At 35.7% G+C, this 17,905-nt stretch overlaps 1 protein-coding gene across 4 annotated transcripts in view; it reads right to left on the bottom strand.

Moving 5' to 3' along the window:
• KIF20B (kinesin family member 20B) overlaps positions 1-17,905 on the bottom strand; it is a 145,534-nt gene that overhangs the window by 26,990 nt on the left and 100,639 nt on the right. For all 4 annotated transcript variants that reach the window (XM_077125379.1, XM_077125382.1, XM_077125381.1 and 1 more), the window contains 3 exons: positions 14,632-14,757; positions 14,125-14,252; positions 12,517-12,672 (listed from right to left, as the gene is read on the bottom strand). In XM_077125379.1, the coding sequence (XP_076981494.1) occupies positions 12,517-12,672; positions 14,125-14,252; positions 14,632-14,757 (410 nt within the window). The remainder of the gene's footprint in view (positions 1-12,516; positions 12,673-14,124; positions 14,253-14,631; positions 14,758-17,905) is intronic.

Raw genomic sequence — 17,905 nt, 5'->3', positions numbered from 1 at the left:
GCAGACGATATGATACTATATGTAGAAAACCCAGAAAAATCCACAACAAAATTACTAGAGCTAATAAATGAGTACAGCAAAGTAGCAGGCTACAAGATCAACATTCAAAAATCTGTAGCTTTTCTATACACTAGTAATGAACAAGCTGAGGTAGAAATCAAGAAACGAATCCCATTTACAATCGCAACTAAAAGAATAAAATACCTAGGAATAAATTTAACCAAAGAGACAAAAAACCTATATAAAGAAAACTACAAAAAACTGTTCAAAGAAATCACAGAAGACCTAAATAGATGGAAGGGCGTACCGTGTTCATGGATTGGAAGACTAAATATAGTTAAGATGTCAATCCTACCTAAATTGATTTACAGATTCAATGCAATACCAATCAAAATCCCAACAACATATTTTTCAGAAATAGAAAAACCAATAAGCAAATTTATCTGGAAGGGCAGGGTACCCCGAATTGCTAAAAACATCTTGAGGAAAAAAAACGAAGCTGGAGGTCTCGCGCTGCCTGACTTTAAGGCATATTATGAAGCCACAGTGGTCAAAACAGCATGGTATTGGCATAAAGATAGATATATCGACCAATGGAATCGAATAGAGTGCTCAGATATAGACCCTCTCATCTATGGACATTTGATCTTTGATAAGGCAGTCAAGCCAACTCACCTGGGACAGAACAGTCTCTTCAATAAATGGTGCCTAGACAACTGGATATCCATATGCAAAAGAATGAAAGAAGACCCATCTCTCACACCCTATACAAAAGTTAACTCAAAATGGATCAAAGATCTAAACATTAGGTCTAAGACCATAAAACAGTTAGAGGAAAATGTTGGGAGATATCTTATGGATCTTACAACTGGAGGTGGTTTTATGGACCTTAAACCTAAAGCAAGAACACTGAAGAAGGAAATAAATAAATGGGAGCTTCTCAAAATTAAACACTTTTGTGCATCAGAGAACTTCATCAAGAAAGTAGAAAGACAGCCTACACAATGGGAGACAATATTTGGAAATGACATATCAGATAAGGGTCTAGTATCCAGAATTTATAAAGAGATTATTCAACTCAACAACAAAAAGACAGCCAACCCAATTACAAAATGGGAAAAAGACTTAAACAGACACCTACCAGAAGAAGAAATACGGATGGCCAAGAGGCACATGAAGAGATGCTCAATGTCCCTGGCCATTAGAGAAATGCAAATCAAAACCACAATGAGATATCATCTCACACCCACCAGAATGGCCATTATCAACAAAACAGAAAATGACAAGTGCTGGAGAGGATGCGGAGAAAGAGGCACACTTATTCACTGTTGGTGGGAATGTCAAAGGGTGCAACCACTGTGGAAGGCAGTTTGGCGGTTCCTCAAAAAGCTGAATATAGAATTGCCATACGACCCAGCAATACCATTGCTAGGTATCTACTCAAAGGACTTAAGGGCAAAGACACAAACGGACATTTGCACACCAATGTTTATAGCAGCGTTATTTACAATTGCAAAGAGATGGAAACAGCCAAAATCTCCATCAACAGAAGAGTGGCTAAACAAACTGTGGTATATACATACGATGGAATATTATGCAGCTTTAAGACAAGATAAACTTGTGAACCATGTAATAACATGGATGGACCTAGAGAATATTATGCTGAGTGAATCCAGCCAAAAACTAAAGGACAAATACTGTATGGTCCCACTGTTGTGAACGGACATTCGAGAATAAACTTGAAATATGTCATTGGTAACAGAGTTCAGCAGGAGTTAGAAACAGGGTAAGACAATGGGTAATTGAAGCTGAAGGGATACAGATTGTGCAACAGGACTAGATACAAAAACTCAAAAATGGACAGCACAATAATACCTAATTGTAAAGTAATCATGTTAAAATACTGAATGAAGCTGCATCTGAGCTATAGGGTTTTTTTTTGTTTTTGTTTGCTTGTTGGTTTGTTTGTTGTTGTTGTTTTTACTATTACTACTACTTTTATTTCTTTTCTTTATATTAACATTTTATATCTTTTTTTGTTGTGTTGCTAGTTCCTCTAAACTGATGCAAATGTACTAAGAAACAATGATCATGCATCTATGTGATGATGTTAAGAATTACTGAGTGCATATGTAGAATGGTATGATTTCTAAATGTTGTGTTAATTTCTTTTTTTTCTTTCCGTTAATAAAAAAAAAAAAAAAAAAAAAAAACAAAAAAAAAAAACAAAAAAAAAACTAAATGGAGGGGAGCCGACCCGCCCGCCCTCCTCTCCCCTCTTTGTCCGCTGGCCCGCCGCGCGGCGCCCACGCCCCGCAGCAGCCGACCCGCCCGCCGTCCTCTCCCCTCTTTGTCCGCTGGTCCGCCACGCGGCGCCCACGCCCCGCAGCAGCCGACCCGCCCGCCCTCCTCTCCCCTCTTCCACCTTCACCGGCTCCTCCGCCACCGGCCTCGACAGCCTTGCCACCCTCACATTTCCTCCTCCAGAACAGCTACTGGGGGAGTGGAGACAATACAGAGCAGCTCCCGGAGCCACAATGGAGATCAAAGGGACGGCTGGGGGAGTGGAGACAATACAGAGCAGCTCCCGGAGCCACGACGGAGATCAAAGGGACGGCGTACCCCATCCTGGAACGGCTGACTGTCTGGGAGAACCAGCTCCGGTGAGATCACCGAGGGGCGCGGGCTTTCCTGGGAGGGACGGCAAGCGGCCGGAGTCCCTCCCTTCCTCCTGCCCAGGCCAGCTGACAGAATTGGACAGGCGGTCCCCTTAGGCCGTGGCGGCTGGCGCCCCCACCACGTGAGGCCCCCCGGACCAACTGAGAGAGTTGGGTCGGAAATCCCCAGACTGCGGAGAACAGTGACCGGGGGGTCCCTTCCAAACACGTGACTCCCCGGTCCGGCTGGGAATAGTGCACTCTCCCGGGCTGCGACAGCTGGCGCCCTCCCGCCACGCTTGGCGCCCCGGGCCGACTAGGTAATTCGCCCGGACGCTCTACCGTGCTGCGGCGGCCGGCGACCCTCCCCGCGTTCGGAACCCCGGGCCGGCTGGCACTCTTCCAAGACGCTTCGGCTGCCGACACTCCCCTACAGCGAGAATTTTCCAGAGTTAAAGGACCCACAGCAACTTTCACTGGTGGAACCCGTAGACAAACGTGTGCCACGAGCGCCACCTACTGGGCAGGATAAGAAAAGCAGAACCCAGAGATTTCACAGAAAAATCTTTCAACCTCTGGGGTCCAACACCCAGGGAAATCTGACTAAATGCCCAGACGCCAGCAGAAGATAACGGATCACACTCAGAAAATTGAAAATATGGCCCAGTCAAAGGAACAAACCAATAGTTCAAATGAGATACAGGAGCTGAGACAACTAATGCTGAATATACGAACAGAAATGGAAAACCTCTTCAAAAACGAAATCGATAAATTGAGGGAGGACATGAAGAAGACATGGGCTGATCAAAAAGAAGAAATAGAAAAACTGAAAGAACAAATCACAGAGCTTATGGAAGTGAAGGATAAAGTAGAAAAGAAGGAAAAAACAATGGATACCTACAATGACAGATTTAAAGAGACAGAAGATAGAATTAGTGATTTGGAGGATGGAACATCTGAATTCCAAAAAGAAACAGAAACTATCCAGAAAAGAATGGAAAAATTTGAACAGGGTATCAGGGAACTCAAGGACAATGTGAACCGCACAAATATACGTGTTGTGCGTGTCCCAGAAGGAGAAGAGAAGGGAAAAGGAGGAGAAAAACTAATGGAAGAAATTATCACTGAAAATTTCCCAACTCTTATGAAAGACCTAAAATTACAGATCCAAGAAGTGCAGCGCACCCCAAAGAGATTAGACCCAAATAAGCGTTCCCCAAGACACTTACTAGTTAGAATGTCAGAGGTCAAAGAGAAAGAGAAGATCTTGAAAGCAGCAAGAGAGAAGCAATCCATCACATACAAGGGAAACCCAATAAGACTATGTGTAGATTTCTCAGCAGAAACCATGGAAGCTAGAAGACAGTGGGATGATATATTTAAGTTACTAAAAGAGAAAAACTGCCAACCAAGACTCCTATATCCAGCAAAATTGTCCTTCAAAAATGAGGGAGAAATTAAAACATTCTCAGACAAAAAGTCACGGAGAGAATTTGTGACCAAGAGACCAGCTCTGCAAGAAATACTAAAGGGAGCACTAGAGTCAAATACAAAAAGACAGAAGAGAAAGGCATGGAGAAGAGTGTAGAAAGAAGGAAAGTCAGATATGATATATATAATACAAAAGGCAAAATGGTAGAGGAAAATATTATCCAAACAGTAATAACTCTAAATGTTAATGGACTGAATTCCCCAATCAAAAGACAAAGACTGGCAGAATGGATTAAAAAACAGGATCCTTCCATATGCTGTCTACAGGAAACACATCTTAGACCCAAAGATAAATATAGGTTGAAAGTGAAAGGTTGGGAAAAGATATTTCATGCAAATAACAACCAGAAAAGAGCAGGAGTGGCTATACTAATATCCAACAAATTAGATTTCAAATGTAAAACAGTTAAAAGAGACAAAGAAGGACACTACATACTAATAAAAGGAACAATTAAACAAGAAGACATAACAATCATAAATATTTACGCACCGAATCAGAATGCCCCAAAATACGTGAGGAATACACTGCAAACATTGAAAAGGGAAATAGACTCACATACCATAATAGTTAGAGACTTCAATTCACCACTCTCATCAATGGACAGAACATCTAGACAGAGGATCAATAAAGAAATAGAGAATCTGAATATTACTATAAATGAGCTTGACTTAACAGACATTTATAGGACATTACATCCCACAACAGCAGGATACACCTTTTTTTCAAGTGCTCATGGATCATTCTCAAAGACAGACCATATGCTGGGTCACAAAACAAGTCTTAACAAATTTAAAAAGATTGAAATCATACACAACACTTTCTCGGATCATAAAGGAATGAATTTGGAAATCAAAAATAGGCGGAGTGCCAGAAAATTCACAAATACGTGGAGGCTCAACAACACACTCTTAAACAACAAGTGGGTCAAAGAAGAAATTGCAAGAGAAATTAGTAAATACCTAGAGGCGAATGAAAATGAAGACACAACATATCAAAACTTATGGGACGCAGCAAAGGCAGTGCTAAGAGGGAAATTTATTGCCCTAAATGCCTTTATCAGAAAAGAAGAAAAGGCAAAAATGCAGGAATTAACTGTCCACTTGGAAGAACTGGAGAAAGAACAGCAAACTAATCCCAAAGCAAGCAAAAGGAAAGAAATAACAAAGATTAGAGCAGAAATAAATGAAATTGAAAACATGAAAACAATAGAGAAAATCAATAAGGCCAGAAGTTGGTTCTATGAGAAAATCAATAAGATTGATAGACCCTTAGCAAGATTGACAAAAAGAAGAAGAGAGAGGATGCAAATAAATAAGATCAGAAATGGAAGAGGAGACATAACTACTGACCTCACAGAAATAAAGGAGGTAATAACAGGATACTATGAACAACTTTACGCTAATAAATACAACAATTTAGAGGAAATGGACGGGTTCCTGGAAAGACATGAACAACCAACTTTGACTCAAGAAGACATAGATGACCTCAACAAACCAATCACAAGTAAAGAAATTGAATTAGTCATTCAAAAGCTTCCTAAAAAGAAAAGTCCAGGACCAGATGGCTTCACATGTGAATTCTACCAAACGTTCCAGAAAGAATTAGTACCAATTCTCTTCAAACTCTTCAAAAAAATCGAAGTGGAGGGAAAACTACCTAATTCATTCTATGAAGCCAACATCACCCTCATACCAAAACCAGGCAAAGATATTACAAAAAAAGAAAACTACAGACCAATCTCTCTAATGAATACAGATGCAAAAATCCTCAATAAAATTCTAGCAAATCGTATCCAACAACACATTAAAAGAATTATACATCATGACCAAGTAGGATTCATCCCAGGTATGCAAGGATGGTTCAACATAAGAAAATCAATTAATGTAATACACCATATCAACAAATCAAAGCAGAAAAATCACATGATCATCTCAATTGATGCAGAGAAGGCATTCGACAAGATTCAACATCCTTTCCTGTTGAAAACACTTCAAAAGATAGGAATACAAGGGAACTTCCTTAAAATGATAGAGGGAATATATGAAAAACCCACAGCTAATATCATCCTCAATGGGGAAAAATTGAAAACTTTCCCCCTAAGATCAGGAACAAGACAAGGATGTCCACTATCACCACTATTATTCAACATTGTGTTGGAGGTTCTAGCCAGAGCAATTAGACAAGAAAAAGAAATACAAGGCATCAAAATTGGAAAGGAAGAAGTAAAACTATCACTGTTTGCAGACGATATGATACTATACGTCGAAAACCCGGAAAAATCCACAACAAAAGTACTAGAGCTAATAAATGAGTACAGCAAAGTAGCAGGTTACAAGATCAACATTCAAAAATCTGTAGCATTTCTATACACTAGTAATGAACAAGCTGAGAGGGAAATCAAGAAACGAATCCCATTTACAATTGCAACTAAAAGAATAAAATACCTAGGAATAAATTTAACTAAAGAGACAAAAAACCTATATAAAGAAAACTACAAAAAATTGCTAAAAGAAATCACAGAAGACCTAAATAGATGGAAAGGCATACCGTGTTCATGGATTGGAAGACTAAATATAGTTAAGATGTCAATCCTACCTAAATTGATTTACAGATTCAATGCAATACCAATCAAAATCCCAACAACTTATTTTTCAGAAATAGAAAAACCAATAAGCAAATTTATCTGGAAGGGCAGGGTGCCCCGAATTGCTAAAAACATCTTGAGGAAAAAAAACGAAGCTGGAGGTCTCGCGCTGCCTGACTTTAAGGCATATTATGAAGCCACAGTGGTCAAAACAGCATGGTATTGGCATAAAGATAGATATATCGACCAATGGAATCGAATAGAGTGCTCAGATATAGACCCTCTCATCTATGGACATTTGATCTTTGATAAAGCAGTCAAGCCAACTCACCTGGGATAGAGCAGTCTCTTCAATAAATGGTGCCTAGAGAACTGGATATCCATATGCAAAAGTATGAAAGAAGACCCATCTCTCACACCCTATACAAAAGTTAACTCAAAATGGATCAAAGATCTAAACATTAGGTCTAAGACCATAAAACAGTTAGAGGAAAATGTTGGGAGATATCTTATGGATCTTACAACTGGAGGCGGTTTTATGGACCTTAAACCTAAAGCAAGAGCACTGAAGAAGGAAATAAATAAATGGGAACTCCTCAAAATTAAACACTTTTGTGCATCAAAGAACTTCATCAAGAAAGTAGAAAGACAGCCTTCACAATGGGAGACAATATTTGGAAATGATATATCAGATAAAGGTCTAGTATCCAGAATTTATAAAGAGATTGTTCATCTCAACAACAAAAAGACAGCCAACCCAATTACAAAATGGGAAAAAGACTTGAACAGACACCTCTCAGAAGAGGAAATACGGATGGCCAAGAGGCACATGAAGAGATGCTCAAAGTCCCTGGCCATTAGAGAAATGCAAATCAAAACCACAATGAGATATCATCTCACACCCACCAGAATGGCCATTATCAACAAAACAGAAAATGACAAGTGCTGGAGAGGATGCGGAGAAAGAGGCACACTTATCCACTGTTGGTGGGAATGTCAAAGGGTGCAACCACCGTGGAAGGCAGTTTGGCGGTTCCTCAAAAAGCTGAATATAGAATTGCCATACGACCCAGCAATACCATTGCTAGGTATCTACTCAAAGGACTTAAGGGCAAAGACACAAACGGACATTTGCACACCAATGTTTATAGCAGCATTATTTACAATTGCAAAGAGATGGAAACAGCCAAAATCTCCATCAACAGAAGAGTGGCTAAACAAACTGTGGTATATACATACGATGGAATATTATGCAGCTTTAAGACAAGATAAACTTATGAACCATGTAATAACATGGATGGACCTAGAGAATATTTGCTGAGTGAATCCAGCCAAAAACTAAAGGACAAATACTGTACGGTCCCACTGATGTGAACGGACATTCGAGAATAAACTTGAAATATGTCATTGGTAACAGAGTTCAGCAGGAGTTAGAAACAGGGTAAGACAATGGGTAATTGAAGCTGAAGGGATACAGACTGTGCAACAGGACTAGATACAAAAACTCAAAAATGGACAGCACAATAATACCTAATTGTAAAGTAATCATGTTAAAACACTGAATGAAGCTGCATCTGAGCTATAGGTTTTTGTTTTGTTTTGTTTTGTTTTGTTTTGATTTTACTATTATTACTTTTATTTTTTTCTCTATATTAACATTCTATATCTTTTTCGGTTATGTTGCTAGTTCTTCTAAACCAATGCAAATGTACTAAGAAATGATGATCATGCATCTATGTGATGATGTTAAGAATTAATGATTGCATGTGTAGAATGGTATGATCTCTAAATGTTGGGTTAATTTCTTTTTTTCCGTTAATTAAAAAAAAAAAAAAAGAGAAGGGATAATTGGAGATGAAGGGATACAGACTGTACAACGGGACTGGATATAAAAACTCAGAAATGGACAGCACAATACTACCCAATTGTAATGCAATTATGTTAAAACACTGAATGAAGCTGCATGTGAGGTATAGGTTTTTTGTTTTTGTTTTTTTTGTTTTTTTTTCTTTCTATTATTGTTTTAATTCTTATTCTGTTGTCTTTTTATTTCTTTTTCTAAATTGATGCAAATGTACTAAGAAATGATGAATATGCAACTATGTGATGTTATTAAGAATTACTGATTGTACATGTAGATTGGAATGATTTCTAATTGTTTTGTTAATTCTTTTTTTAATTAATAAAAAAAAAAAAAAAGAAATGGAAGAGGAGACATAACTACTGACCTCACAGAAATAAAGGAGGTAATAACAGGATACTATGAACAACTTTACGCTAATAAATACAACAATTTAGATGAAATGGACGGGTTCCTGGAAAGACATGAACAACCACCTTTGACTCAAGAAGAAATAGATGACCTCAACAAACCAATCACAAGTAAAGTGATTGAATTAGTCTTTCAAAAGCTCCCTAAAAAGAAAAGTCCAGGACCAGACGGCTTCACATCTGAATTCTATCAAACATTCCAGAAAGAATTAGTACCAACTCTCCTCAAACTCTTCAACATAATCGAAGTGGAGGGAAAACTACCTAATTCATTCTATGAAGCCAACATCACCCTCATACAAAAACCAGGCAAAGATATTACAAAAAAAGAAAACTACAGACCAATCTCTCTAATGAATACAGATGCAAAAATCCTCAATAAAATTCTAGCAAATCGTATCCAACAACACATTAAAAGAATTATACATCATGACCAAGTAGGATTCATCCCAGGTATGTAAGGATGGTTCAACATAAGAAAATCAATTAATGTAATACACCACATCAACAAATCAAAGCAGAAAAATCACATGATCATCTCAATTGATGCAGAGAAGGCATTTGACAAGATTCAACATCCTTTCCTGTTGAAAACACTTCAAAAGATAGGAATACAAGGGAACTTCCTTAAAATGATAGAGGGAATATATATCAAAAACCCACAGCTAATATCATCCTCAATGGGGAAAAATTGAAAACTTTCCCCCTAAGATCAGGAACAAGACAAGGATGTCCACTATCACCACTATTATTCAAAATTGTGTTGGAGGTTCTAGCCAGAGCAATTAGACAAGAAAAAGAAATACAAGGCATCAAAATTGGAAAGGAAGAAGTAAAACTATCACTGTTTGCAGACAATATGATACTATACGTAGAAAATCCAGAAAAATCCACAACAAAATGACTAGAGCTAATAAATGAGTACAGCAAAGTAGCAGGCTACAAGATCAACATTCAAAAATCTGTAGCTTTTCTATACACTAGTAATGAACAAGCTGAGGCGGAAATCAAGAAACGAATCCCATTTACAATCGCAACTAAAAGAATAAAATACCTAGGAATAAATTTAATCAAAGAGACAAAAAACCTATATAAAGAAAACTACAAAAAACTGCTAAAAGAAATCACAGAAGAACTAAAGAGATGGAAGGGTATACCGTGTTCATGGATTGGAAGACTAAATATAGTTAAGATGTCAATCCTACCTAAACTGATCGACATATTCAATGCAAGACCAATCAAAATCCCAACAACTTATTTTTCAGAAACAGAAAAACCAATAAGCAAATTTATCTGGAAGGGCAGGGTGCCCCGAATTGCTAAAAACATCTTGAGGAAAAAAAACGAAGCTGGAGGTCTAGCGATGCCGGACTTTAAGGCATATTATGAAGCCACAGTGGTCAAAACAGCATGGTATTGGCATAAAGATAGATATATCGACCAATGGAATCGAATAGAGTGCTCAGATATAGACCCTCTCATCTATGGACATTTGATCTTTGATAAGGCAGTCAAGCCAACTCACCTGGGACAGAACAGTCTTTTCAATAAATGGTGCCTAGAGAACCGGATATCCATATGTAAAAGAATGAAAGAAGACCCGTATCTCACACCTTATACAAAAGTTAACTCAAAATGGATCAAAGATCTGAACATTAGGTCTAAGATAAAACAGTTAGAGGAAAATGTAGGGAGATATCTTATGGATCTTACAACTGGAGGCGGTTTTATGGACCTTAAACCTAAAGCAAGAGCACTGAAGAAAGAAATAAACAAATGGGAGCTCCTCAAAATTAAACACTTTTGTGCATCGAAGAACTTCATCAAGAAAGTAGAAAGGCAGCCTACACGATGGGAGATAATATTTGGAAATGACATATCAGATAAAGGTCTAGTATCCAGAATTTATAAAGAGATTGTTCAACTCAACAACAAAAAGACAGCCAACCCAATTACAAAATGGGAAAAAGACTTGAACAGACACCTACCAGAAGAGGAAATACGGATGGCCAAGAGGCACATGAAGAGATGCTCAATGTCCCTGGCCATTAGAGAAATGCAAATCAAAACCACAATGAGATATCATCTCACACCCACCAGAATGGCCATTATCAACAAAACAGAAAATGACAAATGCTGGAGAGGATGCGGAGAAAGAGGCACACTTATCCACTGTTGGTGGGAATGTCAAAGGGTGCAACCACTGTGGAAGGCAGTTTGGCGGTTCCTCAAAAAGCTGAATATAGAATTGCCATACGACCCAGCAATACCATTGCTAGGTATCTACTCAAAGGATTTAAGGGCAAAGACACAAACGGACATTTGCACACCAATGTTTATAGCAGCGTTATTTACAATTGCAAAGAGATGGAAACAGCCAAAATGTCCATCAACAGAAGAATGGCTAAACAAACTGTGGTATACACATACGATGGAATATTATGCAGCTTTAAGACAAGATAAACTTATGAAACATGTAATAACATGGATGGACCTAGAGAATATTATGCTGAGTAAGTCCAGCCAAAAACTAAAGGACAAATACTGTATGGTCCCACTGATGTGAACGGACATTCGAGAATAAACTTGAAATATGTCATTGGTAACAGAGTCCAGCACGAGTTAGAAACAGGGTAAGACAATGGGTAATTGAAGCTGAAGGGATACAGACTGTGCAACAGGACTAGATACAAAAACTCAAAAATGGACAGCACAATAATACCTAATTGTAAAGTAATCATGTTAAAACACTGAATAAAGCTGCATTTGAGCTATAGGGTTTTTTTGTTTGTTTGTTTGTTTGTTTGTTTTTACTATTATTACTACTTTTATTTCTTTTCTCTATATTAAGATTTTATATCTTTTTCTGTTGTGTTGCTAGTTCCTCTAAACCGATGCAAATGTACTAAGAAACGATGATCATGCATCTATGTGATGATGTTAAGAATTACTGAGTGCATATGTAGAATGGTATGATTTCTAAATGTTGTGTTAATTTTTTTTTCTTTCCGTTAATAAAAAAAAACAACAGAAAAAACTAAATGGAATTTATATAACTCAAAAAAAGAAAAAGTGAAATTAAGAACAATAGATTGGATAAACAGCAGTATAGACAACAGCTGAAGAGTGAATCAGTGACTACAAAAGTAGAAAAAGTGTCCAGAATGAGGTACAGAAGAAAAAAGGATATAAAATACAATAGTTTTGTACCCAGATATTAAGAGGCAACTAGGTATTTTTCCAACCAGCTAAATAAATTGAAAAAATTTAAAATAAGAACACTGAGAACTTTGAGATAAATTGGGACAGAAAAATCACCTTATATTCAACCTGCCTTTAAAAAACCAACCAAACAACAACAACAAAAAACAAAAAAAACAAATTTAAAAAAGCAAACACAAAACAGAAAACAGGCAACCATGTAGAAAGTGATTTTTAAAACCCAGGGATAAATTTAACAATCCAAAGGGAGCAGGCAAATTTCATTACAGATATGTATAATTGTCACCAACCACTTCACTTTGTTGCTTTGAACAACGTTCCCTGTCTTCAGCATATTTTTTCATCTCTTTGTTTCGCAGGCTCTCAGCTTCTTTTGCTTGAGTAATAAGCATCATTTTTTCTTCCAACCATTTATTTCTATCAGCTTTATATTTCTGTTCCAATTTCTATATGTATAAATGGTACAAGTTATTATCACATAGGTAAGAAGCAACCAAAACTATTTTTATAACATTTCCATAACATCTATCACTTTTCACCTATTTTAAAACTTTAAAATAAATTTTTAAAAATGACCTGTTTATTTCAGAGTATAAAAAATGTTAGCTTGTTTGCTTTCCTTTGTAGACTTCCTTTTGCTATGAAATCCATTTAAGAACTTTTCTTTATGAGTGAGCTTAAGAACAAATAAACTATTTAAATTTATGGGAGATTTACAGTGACTTAAGTCTTCCTAAATGCCTGAAAAAAAAAGTCTTGGTTTGTGGTGGTCATTTCTAATTGCATGGTTCCCAAAATAAAATATTCCTGGGTAAATAGGATGTCAAATAAATAACTTGTACAACAAGACAAACAATTTAAGGAACATTTAGAACAGCTGTACAGAGAAAACAGTAGATCAGTGATTTTCCACCTGGGTTCTATAGAACCTTTAAGTTCAGCAGCAAGTAGTTTATATATTCAAAATTCAAATAAAAGTTCACTTGAAATAAAAACAGTGAGACTATTTAAAAATATGTGTATGTGTGTATATATTTATATATATATATATAAATATTTCCCAGTGTTTAAAAATGTCTAAGAGTACTGAAAAGTAGTGTACTAGCTGATACATGGAAGTCCATTCCAGGAATGCAAAGCTTATAATCTAAGATGTGATTATATCATGTTAAAACGACAGCAAAACACACTAACAGGTTAAGTAATTTTTTTTGTTCATGATTAATGGAGCATTTACTTTGTTCTAGTTGCTTTTGGATTTTCATAATGGAATACAGTAAATTCTAGAATATATAATAAACAGTAACAGACGAAGGTAATTATTTTTCTGTTTGTTCCTGGTCTCTGATTATATATAGACCAAATTTAAGAAAATAATTTAGATGCAGCCAGCTTTTCAAAACCAGTATGATGTTTTCTTAAATTCCCAAACTACAGCTATGGATATAACTTCTAATAAAATGTAGAAAATTTTAAATAGTATTTGTAAAATCCAAGATAAATTTATTTCCTCATTTGTTGCATCCTATATGAAGTATGTTAGAGCACAATACTGGAAAAAAAGTAAACACAAAATAAGGTTTTTTTTAATGTACAAAACTTCAAATATATTTCAGTGTTCAGATACACAAATCTATTCTTTTCCAATTTAATCATCTAACCTTGAAAAGATTATTTACAGTAACTGGAATAATTCTCCTGGTAGTCATTTTCTCCACAATGATGTATGAAGAATAAGAAGTTTAAGGAGCAGAAAAAATATCTACAAAGATATGAGAAATCTTTCCCCATTTCATTTCACTGTGTTCTGAAAAATTGTATCTGTATAATTTTACTCATTTTTAACTTAATTAAAAAATATTTATAGAAGTCTCCTCTTACACACATATAAATCATACCTGTAACTCATCTTGAAGCTTACTGAGCTTTTTACACAGCACATCTGTGTTATCCTCAAATTCTTTATTTGAACTTTGATTACTTTTGATTTCCAGATCTTTGCATTTTTTCTTCCATTTTTCCAATTCTTATTTAAAAACATAAAATAAAGAAACTCTTTAAAGTATTCTGATAGCAATGGAATCAGATTATTTACTGACATAAAAATACCAGATGATACTAAGATCTGGACAGGGACAGAATTCTACTTTTAAGGGCTGGAGAACATTGCAAGTTATTATTCAGTTATTATGAAAGTGTCCTGATACCTTTATGACATACAACTTTATTTAGATAAGACAATTTTTATTGCAATGGAAAACAGAAGTGACAAGAGATTCCAAAAACACTCCAAATACTTTTATGAATTATTATAAATACCACATTACTTTAAAAAGGGATGAAATATAGAAAAATAAAGAAAATGAAATAGTATGTTTTGAGATATTTACACAATCTTGTTTTACCTGTGGCCAATCTTTCGGCTTCCTCTAATTTAGCCTCAAGCACCTGATCTTGTTCTACTTGAGTTTGTTCTTGTTCTTCCAGAGTCATTCGCATGTCTTCAATTATTTTCTCTTTAACATTCAGATCTAAAAATGTGGGAAGAATATTTTAGAAATGAGTAACATCTAGATGTCCATTTTTTCTTGATTTCTCCTACAATTAAATTCACTTTTATTAACTACAATAGAATATGAGTTTACACAGATAGAAATTTTATCTTATTCACTGCTGTATCCTTAATATCTAGAACAGTACTAGCATAAATGAAGCAATAAATATTTGCTGTACTGGATGAATACAGGAATGGACGAATGGAAAAGGTATCCTTTCAGATAAAAATTTAATGTTTTCCAACATAATTAAACTTAATAAAAGTAAACACAAATCTTGACTTAGAAAAATATTATTTGGCAAATGCCTACAATATTTGACTCCAACAAATTTCCAACTGTTCTAATAAACACTAATTTTTATACTAATATTTTCAAATCAAAACTAAAATCTTTACCTTCCAAAACAAAAACAAAGTACAATCCCAATGATTTTTAATGCAATTTTACTGAGATATATTCAGATAACATATAATCATTCAAAGTATACATCAGTGGCTCATAGTATCATCATATAGTTGTATATTCATTACCACAATCAGTTTTATAACATTTTAGTTACTTAAAAAGAAAAGAACACTAAAATATCCCATACCCTTATTCCTGTCTGCCCCCCTCATTATTTATTTATTTTTTTGTCTTTATTTTCTTACTCATCTGTCCATACACTGGATAAAGGGAGTGTCAGTCACAAGTTTTTCACAATCATGTGGTCACACGATATTTATACAATCATCCAATATAACTTATTTTTAAAAATCTAAAGTAATTTATTTTTCTAGAAAATTTTTAAAAGCAAAATTTCACTTCTGGCATTTTTAAAACCAGCTCCTTAGGAATGACAGTGCAACTAACTTTACAAAATTGTTTCTAGCTCTTGAAAAATAACTATAGTAATGACCTGTAAGCAACTCTATATTAACCTTATCTACAAAGAGGAAAGATTACTTGCTTATCACTGATGATGGATACAAAATAGCAGGGCTCATTTCAGACACTTCTTACCAAAACTATTATTGATGTCAGTGATTATAAAGCTATAAATATATTGCTTTTAATAACCCAAATCACAAAAGATGGCTGCCTTAAAGTACCCAAAGAGTAGGTTAAAAATAAGCAAAATAATAAGAAAAAATTATCTGAGTGATTTTCAGTATTTCTGCTTACTGATATAGGCTACCAAGACTGCTGGTAAAATAGAATTTCTATTAAGATGACAGAAGTACTATTATTATCATCTAAGTTCTTTCTCTCAAAAAGCATGATCTGTAAGAAAATTCAGTTTGTACAATTAATTATATTTTCATTCAAAGAATTTCTTTCCTCTTACATGGGATAATTTCACTCCAAACTACAGGGGTAGGAAGGAAGTAATTTTCAATTAGAGATATGAACAAAGCTGATCTGGTTAGGGCTAAGGTAAATCAGACTAAAGGATAAAGGATAATACTGACTGTTTTAAAACTTCAACTTCTGTGTGAGACCAAAGGAAGAAATGTTAATTTGCTGCCAAACTTATATTTTCTGTAGAACACTATGTAATATAACCTGTATGGTTAGTTTATTTGAACACCATAATTACATGGAACCTTGAACAGGGAGTGAGATTCCAACAAGATTGAGATGTATCAGGTTCGTGTGATGTTCCGATATATACCAGAGTAATGTGGGCAGAGAATAAAAATATATTTGCAAAGCCTCCTCGAGGGACTGGGGGAAAATGTGGAAATATTAAATTCTCCACCTGGGGAAGACCTGATAATTATCGCAAGCATTGGGGACTACCAATTTAATAGGCTAAGACCTCAATCTTGGGGTTAGCCCTTATGAAACTTATTATTGCATAGGAGACACTAAGCCTACTTCTAATTACAACATAAGAGTCACCCACAGAGAACCTTTTTTTTTTACGTGGGCATGTACTAGGAATCGAACCCAGGCCTCCAGCATGGCAGGCAAGAACTCTGCCTGCTGAGCCACCATGGCCCACTGCAGAGAACCTCTTTTGTTGCTCAGATGTGGCCTATCTAAGCCAATTTGTCAGGTAAACTCACTGCCCTCCCCACTACATGGTACATGACTACCAGGCATGTAAATCTCCCTGGCAACATGGGACATGAATGCCAGGGATGGATCTTGGATCCAGCATTGTAGGATTCAGAAAGACTTCTTGAGCAAAAGGAGGAAGAGAAGTTAAACATAATAAAGTGTCAATAGCTGAGAGATTTCAAATAGAGTTGAGAGGTCATTCTGGAGGTTATTCTTATGCATGATACAGAAATTCCTTTTTAGTTTCTAGTGTATTAGAATAACTAGAAGGAAAGAGCTGAAACTGCTAAACTGCAATCCAGTAACCTTGATTTCTGATAAGTGTATAACTATATGGCTTTTACAGTGAGATCACGTGATTGTGAAAATCTTGTGATCAACATTCCCTTTATTCAGTGTATGGGCAGATAAGTAAGAAAATAAAGAAAACAAATAATAGGGGGGTTCAGTCACATGAAACATTCACAAATTGATAGAGAGGAAGGCAGATTTGTGGTTCTATGGGGAAGAGGACATCGTGGGGTGGGGGGTGTGTGTGATTGCTAATGGATACCGCTTTCTTTTTGGTGTGATGAAAATGTTCTGGAATGAGTTGTACAATCTTGTGACTATACCCCAAACCAATGAACTGTAAATTTTATGGTATGTAAATTATATCTCAATTAAAAAAATAATTTAATAAGACGGCTAAATGAAAGGCATCCATTATTTAAACCAATTCGGAAGCCAAGGAAAGCCTAAAAAGCTGAAGTTCTTGGTTTTTGTTTTAGGAGGATGTCTTTTACAAAGTTGAAATCAAAGAAGTGAATGAAATCTCAAGAGGATAAATGAAGAGAAAACAGATGACTCAAACCTTATTATAAGAAACTGCCGAAGTGGCTGACACTCATTCCATAAGAAGTACAAAACAGATCACAAAAGCTGGGGAAGAACATTTCAATAAAGATGAAGCTACATATTATTTTTTATACTTAAGAAAAACACTCAAATATACTTAAAAATGAAAATGAGAACGAGGACAGAGTGGAAAATAATGTCAAAATAATACAAAAAATAAAGAAGGGACTGCAAAAAG

The sequence above is a fragment of the Tamandua tetradactyla genome, chromosome 13 (assembly GCF_023851605.1).
Source record: "Tamandua tetradactyla isolate mTamTet1 chromosome 13, mTamTet1.pri, whole genome shotgun sequence".
NCBI classification, from domain to species: Eukaryota; Metazoa; Chordata; class Mammalia; order Pilosa; family Myrmecophagidae; genus Tamandua; species Tamandua tetradactyla.
The sequence above is the reverse complement of the archived record's forward strand: the minus strand, read 5'-3'. Positions and strand labels throughout refer to the sequence as shown.